The sequence below is a fragment of the Gadus chalcogrammus genome, chromosome 11 (assembly GCF_026213295.1).
Source record: "Gadus chalcogrammus isolate NIFS_2021 chromosome 11, NIFS_Gcha_1.0, whole genome shotgun sequence".
In the NCBI taxonomy this organism is placed as follows: domain Eukaryota; kingdom Metazoa; phylum Chordata; class Actinopteri; order Gadiformes; family Gadidae; genus Gadus; species Gadus chalcogrammus.
The window spans coordinates 26,253,776-26,267,822 of NC_079422.1; the positions used below are offsets into that span (position 1 = coordinate 26,253,776).

Sequence of the window (14,047 nt, forward strand, 5' to 3'; positions counted from 1 at the left end):
GCCCCCTGTTTCTGATGCGACTGGGTTAGGACCCCCCCCCCCCCCCCAGCTCAGGATTCAGGTGGGGGCTGTCAGGATCATACTGGAGGAAAGGAGTCCAAGCTGGTGAGGAGTATGAGGTCTGGTAGTGTTGGGGACGTAGGGGCCCAGAGGAGGGGACCACAATCAGCTAGACCAGAGGGGGCGTTTGGTTTAGGTCCCAGGTACTCCCTGTTTCGGACGGTGCCGGTATGCAAAAAGAAACATCACAGAATACGGGAAAACCTTTCAGAATAAAAAAAAATGATCGTAACCTGTAACAACATTACATACTTTTCAATATAATTCAACCTTATTGGAAATGTTTGCTGGACAGTGACGGTGGGCGTTGTTTGAAACAAACACAGCTGGGGTTCTGACCAGCTGGGCTCCTTCTCGGGACGGACTGGCGCCACCTCATGGAGGCAAATGGAATAGCGATCACTTTGGTGGTAAATGACGCTGCCTTTTGTTTCAAGCACAACTTGACAAGCTGAGCTAGCATGGGGCTAGGGCTAGCAGCAACTCAGTGGGTCAATAATGGTGCATTCATAACGACAGGGAAAACGGAGATCACATTTACTAAGATTGAGTTTGTATTAGACTACAATTCAGGTCAACTTGAACGTCCCCAGCCTCGTCAGAACACCAGCCATGTCTGACTCTCTGTCGGCCAGAGATTGAGATGCAGAACGACCAATCAGTCAAAAACGAAACTTTCAGAACCCATCTGCACAGACATCAACAAAACTGATTAATGACCCAAAAATACAAATTCAATAGCTAAAAATACAAAATACCAAGGCATATTGCGTGTGTATATATATATGTATATGTATACTGTATATATAAACCACAATTAATGCAAATTAACATTCAGATTACCTGCCCGTCCGGGGCTGATCAAGAGCACACGATTAAATGATCAAAGCACAAGGAGTTTCCTGAACACCTTGACAAACAATAAAAGGTGATCATTTTTCAATAAAGGCAATGTGCTTTAAGCCTGCCGACGTAACAGTAACCGTTTATCTATCTTAACTATTCACTGGTAACATTCAATATTTTCTAACTTAGGATACTTTTGAGAGTAAACGCAACCGCTTGTACTTTGTAAGATTCTCATCCATTCAGAACGTGTGTGTGTGTGTGTGTCTGTGTGTGTGTGTGTTTTGGCTGATCACGATGAACGCACAAAATAAAAAAATATCCATCGGTTCGAGATGCCATTTTGCGTCCCGCCGGTTGCCATGGAGACCGGCGCGCTCCCGCTCTCCCCAGAGCCTGGTCGACCCGGGGGTCATGTGACCACATTGACGACCAATCAGATAAAAACGATGCACCAAAATAAAAATAATTTTTAAAAAAACTCAAACCGATCGCGATACCCCCGGAGGATCCGGGGGCGGGGCCTTTGCCGTGCTAATCGAACCAACGCCATTGGTCGAGAGCTCACTTGGCTCCCTGAATCCTATTGGCTGGCGTGAGCTGGCCTCGGTGGTGGTGGTGGTGGTGATACGGGGGGGGGGGGGGGGGGGGGGGGGGGCTACAGCATGGCGATGCTCTCGGGGGTGCAGTTGAGGTGGGTGGAGGTGCTGCTGCCGCCGGGGGACTTGAGGCCCTTGGAGCCGGTGCCCAGGGCGGTGGGCCGGGCCCCGGGGCCCAGCACGATGCCGGAGCCGTGGTGGAGGTGGTGGTGGTGCAGGTGATGCTGCTGGTAGACGTGCTGCAGGCCGGCCAGCACCGTGTCGTGGCTGACGGAGCCGAACTCGTAGGTGAAGGTGCCGTAGAAGACCAGGATGTCCACGGTGAACACCCACTCGCAGATGGCCGCCGCGTGCTGCAGCACGAAGCTCTCGTGGACGAAGAACGCGCCGCCTGGGAGGGGTCAGGGGTCAAGGAGGCACGACGGTAGGGACCGGACCGGGCCAGACCGCGCTAGTAGAGCCAGAGAGGCCAGACCAGTACACGCTGATCTAACCATCTGACGGTTTGGACTTCGGTAACTCATTACGACAAGACTGGCGGCATGCGGGACGACAATAGAGTAACCCCCCCCCCCCCACGACATAAGGATAAACCGAGTCAAAATACAGTCCAGATATCTTGATAATGTATAATACCCTTCCCTTACTGTTAACAAGCCTAAAGCTGACAGATTAGTCCCACGATGAGGCGAGACGTTTCACTGAAGACGTTCCCGACCTCATCCTTCCTCCTCCAACAGGAGCGTCGGTGGGCATTCCCACTCCGGCCCAGGGGGGGGCGCCACTGAAAGGATACTGAGGACGAGGGACACCATGGCGGCGATGGCCAGCGCCACGCGGCAGTGGGCCATCCAGTAGTCGAGCGCCGTGACGGCCACGCGGTACGTCAGCACGCACTGCAGGCACACGAACAGCAGTCCCGCCGGGAACGCCACCCCCGCGCCCACGTAGTGCAGGGACTTGGCGTGGTCCACCTGGGGCAGACGGCGCGGTCAGACAGGGGGGGGGGGGGGGGGGGGGCGTGTGGTCAAAATGTCTGCATGTGTGTGTGTGTGTGTCTATAGTGTGTGTGTGTATCTGTCTATGTGTGTGTGTGTGCGTGCGTTTGCATCGATACTGTGTGTGTCTGTCTAGTGTGTGTGTGTGTGCGTGTGTGTCCCTCTACAGTCTGTCTAGTGTGTGTGTCTCTATTGTGTGAGTGTGTGTGTGTCTGTCTAGTGTGTGTGTGTGTTCCTCTACAGTCTGTCTAGTGTGTGTGTGTGTGTGTGTGTGTGTGTGTGTGTGTGTGTGTGTGTGTGTGTGTGTGTGTGTGTGTGTGTGTGTGTGTGTGTGTGTGTGTGTGTGTGTGTCTATTGTGTCTGTGTGTGCATTATGAGTGCAAGCGTGTGCGTGGTAGAACTGCATCTATGGGAGTAGCAATGGCCGGGAGAGGATAGCAAGACGCTAGCTTTAATCTGCTTAGCCCTGCCGCTAGACAGGTGGCCTATGCTGCATTCAAAGGATGGGAGCTGGTGTGTTGCCTACAGTAGGAACGTAACTGTTGAGTAAATACTTAGTAGTCTCTGGAGACGACTGGTGTTTGCATGACAAAAACACGAGACACATTTAGAATGACCAAGACAATAAGATCCTAGTTGTAACAAGATCTGATTTTACTTAATATACCCGGAATACAGTATTAATGCAATTAGTTTGGATGTTGAACAAGAAACAAATCAATCACACTCAAACTAATAGCATTAATATTGTATTCCTTGACTATAAGTTTTCCACAGTAAAGGTTATATTTGTTGCATCGGCACCATTCAAAGTTTCTGCTTTGTTTGTCACCTAAACCTGTCGGCCCATTGGCCAGACGCATGCCCCGCCCCTCCCTCGGGCTTTACCTGGAAGTTCCCCACCATGACCAGCCCCACGGCGTTGGTGCAGCCCGACACCAGGGCGCTGGTGTTCAGCAGGCAGTGGTGGCTGTGCTCGATCACCTGGGCGTAGCGCAGCAGGCACACCATGATCACTAGGGGGCGCCAGAGGGAGGGACGGGAGTCAGGCAGAGACACAAACACTGAACAACTCTTAAAGGGGACATATTATTCATAGAGTGGGATTGGCCGTTACAAGCCGTTTTTAAAAAATCCGCCTCTACTGACATCACAAGTGGGCGTGTCCACCTAGATGCGTGATGGATAGATCGGTCTACCAGCCTATCCAGTCGACTGTAGCAAACGTTGCTCATCTATCCGTCATATCCCATCGGTCGTGGAGGATGAGGGGCGGGACTACGTCCATTGATCGGAGAGTGCAGGGTATTTATAGAGGTCCGTGCGCGTCTTCGCCGGCCGGTCCGTGTAACCAGAGCCGGGGGAAACGCTGTCTGAGGCACGCGTTCTGTCGGAATGCTTTCACAGTTCACAGCCTCATTGTCGGGATCACAACGTTAGAACATACAGTCCCAAACAAAGCCCTCTCCTCATCTCCAGTTTGAGAGTTTGAGTGGAGGGAGAGAGGGTTGGGGCCTCATGCGGTCAGCGTGTCTTGTGATGTTTTAGGGCCGATACCGATTTCTTTCCATCAGCCTTAGCCGATGACCGATACTGATATTTGGAGCCCATACAGCTCTTCAATTGAAAATCATAAAAATTACACAATGATTGCAAATTTAACAAGTCTCAATTTAAAAAATGAACACTTATTGAACTGTCGGTATATCGTGCTGGGGAAAAATTCCCCCCCAAATAATAGGTGAAAAAAATCGGGCGATGCCAATGCAAGTAAAAAATGCAAATATCGGCCAATAAGATCGGTCGGCCGATATATCGGTCGATCACTAGTTATCGTCCCTTCAGTCATTCAGCAGAACCCTTCACCCCGAGGGACTCTCAGACACACGTCATTAAAGGAACGGTGAGCGAAACGACCCTCTGAACATCGTAATTACTAATAAAAAAATATTTAAATATTTAATAACACTAGGATACAAAACTACTATCAACTAACCCTAACCCTATGTTATCCTCCCCAAAAAAAAAAATAGGCACATACACGAATGATAAGTGAAGGAGACATATTTGCTTATGAATTGATGTGGGCTTACCCATGAACGCCCCGACGTTCCCGATGAGACTGAACAGGCAGCTCTCTGGGGGGAAGGACCCACACTTACTGCATAGAGGAGAGAAAAGAAGGACCACAAACATGTTACTACACAGGAAGAGGAGGGACAAACACGTTACTACACAGGAAGAGGAGGGACAAACACGTTACTACACAGGAAGAGGAGGGACAAAAACGCGTTACTACACAGGAAGAGGAAGGACAAACGCGTTACTACACAGGAAGAGGAGGGACAAACACGTTACTACACAGGAAGAGGAGGGACAAAAACGCGTTACACAGGAAGAGGAAGGACAAACACGTTACTACACAGGAAGAGGAGGGACAAAAACGCGTTACACAGGAAGAGGAAGGACAAACATGCGTTACACAGGAAGAGGAGGGACAAACTGACGTTACACAGGAAGAGGAGGGACAAACTGACGTTACACAGGAAGAGGGACAAACACGCGTTACAAAGGGAGAGGAGGGACAAACACATGTTACACAGGGAGAGGGACAAACGCGTAACACAGGAAGAGGAGGGATAAACATGTTACTACACCGGCGGGACAAACAAGCGTTACAAAGGAAGAGGAGGGACAAACACGCATTACTTCACAGAAAGAAGAGGGACAAACCACACAGGAAGAGGAGGGACAAACAAGCGTTACTACACAGGAAGAGGAGAGACGAACATGCGTTACACAGGAAGAGGAAGCACAAACATGCAAAACAGGCAGAGGAGGGACAGACAAGCAAAACAGGCAGAGGAGGGACAGACAAGCAAAACAGGCGGAGGAGGAGGAAGGAGAAGAGAGAAAACAGAGTTGCTTATCGAAGACAACGTCTAACCACATTCTTGAAACATGATATTGAGTGGCTCTGGGGATGATGGTGCACATCGATCTAATCCTGATTAAACTAGCACTCGCTGGCGTGGTTAAGTGAACACCTCAACTCTGGTCTAAATACCATTGCGGTTCAGAATGCGATGAAGGCGGAACCCGCATAAGTGAGAAGGGTGAGGAGGAAGAGAAGGCGCCGGAGGGCCGGGAGAGGGAGGAGGGAGGAGGAGGAGAGGGGCGGGGGAGGGAGGAGGGAGGAGGAGGAGAGGGAGGAGGGAGGAGGAGGGAGGAGGAGGAGAGGGGAGGGGCAGAGGAGAGGCTGTGCTGACCTGATGAGCGGGATGTCCTGGATGGTGCAGCAGGTCTTGGGGAAGCCAGGTCGAGGCATCTCCTCTGTGCACGTGACGTTGTAGTACCTGTACGGGCAACACACAACACACGAGGTAATGGCACTCGATCTCTTTAAACCCAACACATGAGGGCTCTTTGTCTATACAGTGTGTGGGGTTGGGGTTGGATGATCTGAGCATGTTAACCTGTCTCTATACCATTCATTTCAGTCTATTACCTAAGGATGCACCAATTATCGGTTGTACATCGGAATTGTCCGATATTCGCCGTCAACAACTGCCATCAGCCTATCGGCCAGTAGGATTACATCGGCCGATGGCAGTGGCCGATGTTTGTCCGTTTCAAAGGAGCGCAACACTTTTGAAACTATTTTGAAAGCAATTTTAGCTGAAATAAACTTTTCTACAAAACATTTTTACCGAATAATTTGTGCTCTGCCAAATTGTTATTTTAACGTCAGTATCGGCCAAGAACGTTACAATCTGGTCAAACCCCGTATCTTTACTTCTCCCCCTACATGAGTCAACTCTGCTATTTAGTCACGAGCCATCGGCCTTCCCCTAGAGCCCTTCTCTTTTAGGGTTCGGTTCCCGGGCTAGCTGTCTGGTACTGGTGAACCGTGGTTGTCATGGATACGGCCAAGCGCCAGCTGCAGTACAGACACAATAACCTCCTCATGTCACAGCGGGTGGTTTTACTTGATCTTTTCTCACCAGTTCTCCACAGGACAGACGTGATGGTTCATCACTGCCATGGCGTAACTGGAGGGGAGATGAAGCAGTGTTAGCTGGACCACACACGCAAGCTAACCCACACACAAACTTCCCGATACACGGGCTAAACAACACACAAGCGCAACACATGGTCACACTACACACAGGCTAAACTACACGCAGGCTAAACTACACGCAAGCTAACCAAAACCCGAGCTAAACTACACATCAGCGAAGAATAAACAAAACGTAAACGGCACACCAGCTATGAAACCTGCAAGCTAACACAAGCTAGCGGTGAGGCCGGGAGGCAGACTGTCCCGAGCATGACCTGGGGAGGGCATGCTGGAGCAGGATGCCCTCCCCTGACCCCTGACCCCGACCTGACCCACCTTAACCACACGTACCTGGACTCTGTGGTCGTCCATTCGCTCTTCACTCTGATCTACGTCATAAGCATTTAGCGCGTTTATTAGGGGTGTAAAGATACGCGTATCCGTACCCCTAGCGTTTATCCAAAGCGACTAAATGTGAATTTCATTACAGGGTACTACAGAGCCAGCAGGGGTCAGGGCCCCTTTAGAAAGGTCAGGCTGTGTGGACATCAGGGGGCCGAGAGGACTAACCCCCCCCCCGACTGGGAGGGAGGCCCCTGGCCCCCACTGCACCCTGCTCCCATCAAACACGCCATGTTACCCCCCACACCTCTCTCACGCACCTACAGACCTCTGAAGAATAAGTCCCGCCTCCGAGGCTCCTGGGATATAAATAATAATAAAAATCGTAAATAACAAACTCTGTAAGTGGCGAAGAAGTAAAAGCTGCTCACGATTTGAACCACAAACTTTTTCCATCTAGATTCCACTTGGGTTTTGGATTGTCGGTGCCGTTAAAGTAGTAAACGATTATAAACGCTGCTTTAACGGCATCGACAATCCAAAACCCAAGTGGAATCTAGACGGGGAAAGTGTGTGTTTCAAAACATGGGCAGCTTTTACTTCTTCGCCCCCTACAGAGTTTGTTATGTACGATCATTCCAAACCCCCCATGTTATCTCCCAGACATTTGACCGATGGAACCAAGAGCCTCGGAGGCGGGACTTATTCTTCAGAGGTCTATTGCATAATATACGTCCTGGCACTTGATGTACACACTTATGCTATGTTGTACGTCCTGGCACTTAATAAACACACTCATTGTACGTCGTATGTCCTGGCACTTAACCAAAAAAAAAAAAAAACAGTACTTAACATTGTGTAGCATCTTATCCCAGCTATCTTTGTTGCGTACGGGGAATGGGTTAGCCTACTAGTGATAGTTAGTGCTTGGCACTAACAATCCTTACTGTACCGACAGCAATATATTGTCGTTTCTCTTTCTTTTCGGATGAATGTTCTCATTTTGGATGAAAGCGTCCCCTGACTGGAGCCCCAGCAGGCTGCACTCACACGATCCATATCCCCGTGATGGAGAAGGCGGAGAGGCTGACGGGCAGGACGATCCAGGCAGTCATCGGGCCGACGGGCAGCGGGCCGTGTCCGGCGCATGGGCCTCAGCGGGGTCAGAGGGCGTAGAGCGGGCCGGGGGGGGGGAACACACACACACACGGGCCGGGGGGGGGGGGGGGCGGGCATGAGAGGGAAGTGGCGCGCACACACACATACACGCGCGCACGGCGACTGACCACTGGTGCTCCACGGAGCCCTGCAACCACCACCAGCAATCTGGAGCGAGGGAGAGGGGGGGGAGAGAGAGAGAGAGAGAGGGGGGAGAGAGAGAGAGGGAGGTTATGTAGTGATGAATACCTCATCAAGCATTTGACCACATAAAAGGCGGCGCCAACGTGGGCAGAAGCCATCTACTGGAGAGGGAGTTGACGCGGCCAAGGTCAGAGAGAGAGAGAGAGAGAGAGAGAGAGAGAGAGAGAGAGAGAGAGAGAGAGAGAGAGAGAGAGAGAGAGAGAGAGAGAGAGAGAGAGAGAGAGAGAGAGAGAGAGACTTGCCAGTGTACAGTTACCGCGGCTGCATTGCAATCAAAGGGATTAAAACAGAACACTGAATCAATTCTTCTCAAAAGGAAATTTCAAATGGCAGACAACAGTCCTTGTTCTCTGCAAAGGTCACGCACACAAATAAAGCCATACGATATCGGAGTGTCATGTGGACAGAGGCGGTCTAAATAGTTAATACAGCCATTGATGCAATCAAACGTCTGTCATGGCTCTGGCTTCACCTCTATGAATAGACTTGGTGGGGCGCTGTATTTGCACAGTTGCCCCTAATCAAGGCTTCCACTATGCACCAATCACAGCGGATGGGTGGACAGCTTCCCTTGATGTCAGTGCTAACGGTCTACCTGATGTTTACCTTCCTCTGCTCTTTAACCCTTACTCTCAGGTTTAAAAACGTTTAAAGAGTCTACAAAACAAAACGTAGAGCAGTTAACAATGGGGATGATCTGAAGCAGAGATTATATGTTGCAAAGCAAGCCGCCCATACCTTATAAACCCGACCACAAACCTTTGGTCCAGTAGTAGATGCTGACAGATTTTCAATCACGTTCGCGTCTTGTGACAACTTATTGACTGGAGGGAGAAACTATTCAATTCTATTGCACAGTTTTCTGTCAAAGGATTTTTGCTTTAATATGGATTTATTTGACATAGGTCCATCTGTATTCCTCTGTATATTTTGTTCTCGTGTCTATTCTATTTTCTCTCATTCTTTTTTTTTACTAATAAATGTACTGCACTTCAAGCCGTGACACCCAAACGTCCCGTCTCTGGTGAACACATCCTTCCTCGTCTTCTAGGTATCTCTCACCCTGACAGATGGCAGGACATGAAAACAAAAACAAATGGGGTTGATTGTAACGCAGCGTTCTGCAGAGTGGCTCCGCTGACACGGACCCCCTACTGTTACAATCATCAGACATCGTAAGAGTCTGGACCATGGGTCACATCGTCAAGCACAGTGCAGAGGATGAAAACAAAAGAGTGGAAAGCAAAAAAGGACACGACAGCTGTGTGCAGCCGGCTAACGTGAGATGCTACCGTTAGCATGCAGCTAACCCATTCACCACAGAGTCGTCGATATCTTTCAATGACCTGCCCTGTCTCAACTGATCAGTACATCGGTGTGATCGTTACCGCTCGGGTGAATAACAGGCAGTCTCTAGATGGGTCTTTGTATTACTAAAAGATGAACCTACCCCGATCTCCCTCTTGTCCACCACCGACTCCAACAACCTTGGCTTCCCTGAGAGACTGCTCTGCCCGCTCGGCTCAGGCCCCCGCGTCTGTGAGCCGCGATGCCGCCGGCGGCCATGTTTGTAGTCTTTAGTGCCATTTCCTGGACTACAGACAAATACGTCAACATTCGAGCGAGGCGATCGTCCGCTCGAAAATCTAATTTCAGTTTAAAAATATATTTATTTTTACCGTAAACAAAAAAAATCGGATACAATGTTGTACCGAATATATTTCGTTTCATTTTTTTTACACATTCTACTTTTAAACAGGGTCTGGCCGACCGGAATCCATGGAAACCGGACAGTTTCCATGGATTTATGTGGTTCACTACATCCCAAAAAATGTAAGTAAAATGAATAAAATCAACCCCTTTTCATACGTTGCTTGTGGTTACGAGGAACTAGAAATGTTCCAACATAAATAAGCCATTTTAAATCTTTACTTCAACCTTCACATTGAGGGGGGCCATAGAAAAGTTTCAGTTAAAAATAGCTTGTGTCATTTCGCCTCTTATCTTTCATGATAGCCTTTTGTCTTTCAAGATGGAAAGACAGAGGCTGACTGGACCAACTGGTTCGCAGCATACCATAAGCTGGTGTCTCACTCAGAATGCTCAGCCTCATTCACCCGCCACCTCTACTCAAGTCAACAAGGTAAGGCTCAAGATGTTATGCTGTGTGTTATAAGTTATTATGAGGACGTTTAATATGTCATCATAAATTAATTAATGCAGGGTAATCTACTCACAGGCTTTATATATAGTTAAGTGAATAATAGTTAACAACCAAATGTAACAATATGTCTAATGGTATTTGTATGAGTAACACAAATAAATACATGCATTTGTGAGATAAAGGACTCTGATTAACAACAATTGTCAAGTTTAAAGATTCATGTTATAATGATGTCATAACTGCCCTATATAAACATCTAGATCTATATCTTTTTAACTATATCCATCTCTCTAAGTGTCAGGTGAGCAGCGCGTCATGCGATGGATTCTATGCGAGCTGTTGTCGTCCCCTGGCTGCTGGTCACGGTGCTGGTGACCGGGGCCTGGACGCAGCCCCACAGGGATGGAGAGGACCAGGCCTTCCCCTCGTACGGAGAGCCCCTGGTCCCCCGGGTGGAGCGGTCGGAGGGCGGCCTGCGACCGCTCTACCTCTTCGCCCGCTCGTTCCTCCGTGCCGTGCAGCCCAACGCATTCCCCGGGGGTAAGGGTTCCTACTGGAGCACAGGCAGGGTTCCTACAGGAACACAGTCAGGGTTCCTACAGGGGCACAGGCAGGGTTCCTACAGGAACACAGTCATGGTTCCTACTGGAACACAGGCATGGTTCCTACTGGAACACAGGCAGGGTTCCTACAGGAACACAGTCAGGGTTCCTACAGGAACACAGTCAGGGTTCCTACAGGAACACAGTCAGGGTTCCTACAGGAACACAGGCAGGGTTCCTACAGGAACACAGTCAGGGTTCCTACTGGAAGACAGGCAGGGTTCCTACTGGAACACAGCTTGCCCAGTTTGGTGGAGGAGCTGAACGTAAACAGTATGCAAACGGTTTACATGCCTTTATTCTTAAAACAATTGAATTTAACAGTTTAAGATATTTCAATATTTATTTCTTCTGTAAGTGATTTTATGAAGAAAAAGCTTTTTGTTTTGTTGGTTAATCCAACATGCTGTATATTTAGTTGATATTTGATGTATATATTTGGTTCTGAACTTCTGTATTCCAGACCTTTTAGCCAGAGTGATGAAAAACGGGACGACAGATGAAGATGTCCCTGAGGTATGAGCTTCTGTTGTTTATGACACAAATGCAATTATTTATTAGTGTTGCTCATACAAATACCATTAGACATATTGTTACATTTAGTTGTGGAAATGATTCACTTTAGTGTACATAAAGCCTGCGAGTAGATCAGTGTACATTCATTTCCCCTTCATCAATGTATGTCTATACTTACTGTATATATATCTATATGTATGTATATACATATGTACATCTATATTGGTAACAATGAGAATGAACCCCGCTCCACTTGGCCATGTTGTTCTTCTCAGGGTCAGTGATTGACAGGTGGATGAATACCTTTCGTTCTTACCTCCGCGGGCGCCAGTTGTGTGTTAAACACGTTCTCTGCCACAAGGCTTTTGGCTTCTGTTTGTGGACATTGATTTGAGTCGCACAGTTGAGTTGTGTCCTTAATAAGATGTCTGTGTGTGTGTGTATGTGTGTGTTCTCTATGTGTGTGTGTGTGTGTGTGTATGTGTGTGTGTGTGTGTGTGTGTGTGTGTGTGAATGTGTGTGTGTGTGCGTGTGTTTGTGTATGTGTGTGTGTGTATGTGTGTGTGTGTGTGTGTGTGCGTGTGTTTGTGTATGTGTGTGTGTGTATGTGTGTGTGTGTGTGTGTGTGTGTGTGTGTGTGTTCTCTATGTGTGTGTGTATGTGTGTGTGTGTGTGTGTGTGTGCGTGTGTGTGTGTGTGTGTGTATGTATGTGTTCTCTATACGTGTGTGTGTGTGTGTGTGTGTGTGTGTGTGTGTGTGTGTGTGTGCATGTGTGTGTTCTCTATACGTGTGTGTGTGTGTGTGTGTGTGTGTGTGTGTGTGTGTTCTCTCTACGTGTGTGTGTGTGTGTGTGTGTGTGTGTGTGTGTGTGTGTGTGTGTGTGTGTGTGTGTGTTCTCTCTCCGTGTGTGTGTGTGTGTGTGTGTGTGTGTGTGTGTGTGTGTGTGTTCTCTCTATGTGTGTGTCTGTATGTGTGTGTTCTCTATACGTGTGTGTGTGTGTGTGTGTGTGTGTGTGTGTGTGTGTGTGTGTGTGTGTGTGTGTGTGTTCTCTCTACGTGTGTGTCTGTATGTGTGTGTTCTCTATACGTGTGTGTGTGTGTGTGTGTGTGTGTGTGTGTGTGTGTGTGTGTGTGTGTGTGTGTTCTCTCTACGTGTGTGTCTGTATGTGTGTGTTCTCTATACGTGTGTGTGGTGTGTGTGTGTGTGTGTGTGTGTGTGTGTGTGTTCTCTCTACGTGTGTGTCTGTATGTGTGTGTTCTCTATACGTGTGTGTGTGTGTGTGTGTGTGTGTGTGTGTGTGTGTTCTCTCTATGTGTGTGTCTGTATGTGTGTGTTCTCTATACGTGTGTGTGTGTGTGTGTGTGTGTGTGTGTGTGTGTGTGTGTGTGTGTGTGTGTGTGTTCTCTCTACGTGTGTGTGTGTGTGTGTGTGTGTGTGTGTGTGTGTGTGTGTGTTCTCTCTACGTGTGTGTGTGTGTGTGTGTGTGTGTGTGTGTGTGTGTGTGTGTGTGTGTGTGTGTTCTCTCTACGTGTGTGTGTGTGTGTGTGTGTGTGTGTGTGTGTGTGTGTGTGTGTATGTGTGTGTTCTCTCTACGTGTGTGTGTGTGTGTGTGTGTGTGTGTGTGTGTGTGTGTGTGTGTGTGTGTGTGTGTGTGTGTGTGTGTGTGTGTGTGTGTTCTCTCGTGTGTGTGTGTGTGTGTGTGTGTGTGTGTGTGTGTGTTCTCTCTACGTGTGTGTGTGTGTGTGTGTGTGTGTGTGTGTGTGTGTGTGTGTGTGTGTGTGTGTGTGTGTGTGTGTTCTCTCTACGTGTGTGTGTGTGTGTCCCCAGCTGGTGCGCTACGAGGCGGGCTACCTGGTGTGTTTCCTCCTGGCCGTGCTCTACCTGCTCTTCCTGCCCATCACCGGAGCTGCCCTGCTGTGGAGACACTGCCACCATCGGGGCGCGGCCGCGGACCCCCCCAGCCCCGCCCCGCCCCGCTGGCACCCCGGGGACCTGGGGGCGGCGGGGGCCCTCATCCTCACCACCCTGCTGCTGATGTAGGGGGCCCCTTCCTCTTTGGTGCTCAGGCTCCTCTCTGAGTGTCCACTGTGTGTGTGTGTGTGTGTGTGTGTGTGTGTGTGTGTGTGTGTGTGTGTGTGTGTGTGTGTGTGTGTGTGTGTGTGTGTGTGTGTGTGTGTGTTAAAGACCCTGACCAGGGACCCAAAGCCACACACAGAACAGCCGCTCCTATGAAGACAAAACGTTCAGGGAATGTATGAATGCTGCGGGCTGTTTTCAAAAATTGCAACAATAGGGCCGCGACATTTAACCTATTTTAAATATGTTAAATGCAAATTATTTGACATTTAACTTTCATTTTGGCACCAGACTCATCAATCTTTCTCTTGCTGTCTCTCTGTCTCTCTGTCTCTCTGTCTCTCTGTCTTTCTGTCTCTCCTCTCTCTCTCTCACTCTCTCTCTCTCTCCCTCTCTCTCTCTCTCCCTCTCCCTCTTCTC

General features: G+C 49.0%; 2 protein-coding genes across 2 annotated transcripts; one reads left to right on the top strand and one right to left on the bottom strand.

The window, feature by feature from the left end:
* Positions 1–1,564: 1,564 nt before the first annotated feature.
* On the bottom strand, positions 1,565–8,075 carry LOC130391545 (transmembrane protein 150A-like). The gene is made up of 7 exons (XM_056601751.1): positions 7,956–8,075; positions 6,508–6,555; positions 5,773–5,859; positions 4,597–4,664; positions 3,392–3,519; positions 2,302–2,479; positions 1,565–1,896 (listed from the first exon to the last, which is right to left on the bottom strand). The coding sequence occupies exons 1-7, from the start codon at positions 8,018–8,020 to the stop codon at positions 1,565–1,567; spliced, it is 906 nt and encodes a 301-aa protein (XP_056457726.1). The 5' UTR covers positions 8,021–8,075.
* Positions 8,076–9,908: 1,833 nt separating this feature from the next.
* LOC130392370 (prominin-2-like) lies at positions 9,909–13,591 on the top strand. Its single transcript, XM_056602857.1, has 5 exons — positions 9,909–10,100; positions 10,284–10,410; positions 10,727–10,971; positions 11,497–11,549; positions 13,379–13,591. Exons 3-5 carry the CDS (start codon positions 10,752–10,754, stop codon positions 13,589–13,591), a joined length of 486 nt encoding a protein of 161 aa, XP_056458832.1. The 5' UTR covers positions 9,909–10,100; positions 10,284–10,410; positions 10,727–10,751.
* The last annotated feature ends 456 nt before the right edge of the window (positions 13,592–14,047 follow it).

Excerpts from the sequence above, each read along its gene's own strand:
- LOC130391545 (XM_056601751.1), bottom strand. The coding sequence starts at position 8,020 with ATGACTGCCTGGATCGTCCTGCCCGTCAGCCTCTCCGCCTTCTCCATC. Across the intron at positions 3,520-4,596 it reads GAACGTCGGGGCGTTCATGG|TGATCATGGTGTGCCTGCTG; the intron begins GTAAGCCCACAT and ends GGCGCCCCCTAG. Across the intron at positions 1,897-2,301 it reads CATGGTGTCCCTCGTCCTCA|GCGGCGCGTTCTTCGTCCAC; the intron begins GTATCCTTTCAG and ends GACCCCTCCCAG.
- LOC130392370 (XM_056602857.1), top strand. The coding sequence starts at position 10,752 with ATGGATTCTATGCGAGCTGTTGTCGTCCCCTGGCTGCTGGTCACGGTG. Across the intron at positions 10,972-11,496 it reads GCCCAACGCATTCCCCGGGG|ACCTTTTAGCCAGAGTGATG; the intron begins GTAAGGGTTCCT and ends TCTGTATTCCAG. Across the intron at positions 11,550-13,378 it reads CAGATGAAGATGTCCCTGAG|CTGGTGCGCTACGAGGCGGG; the intron begins GTATGAGCTTCT and ends GTGTGTCCCCAG.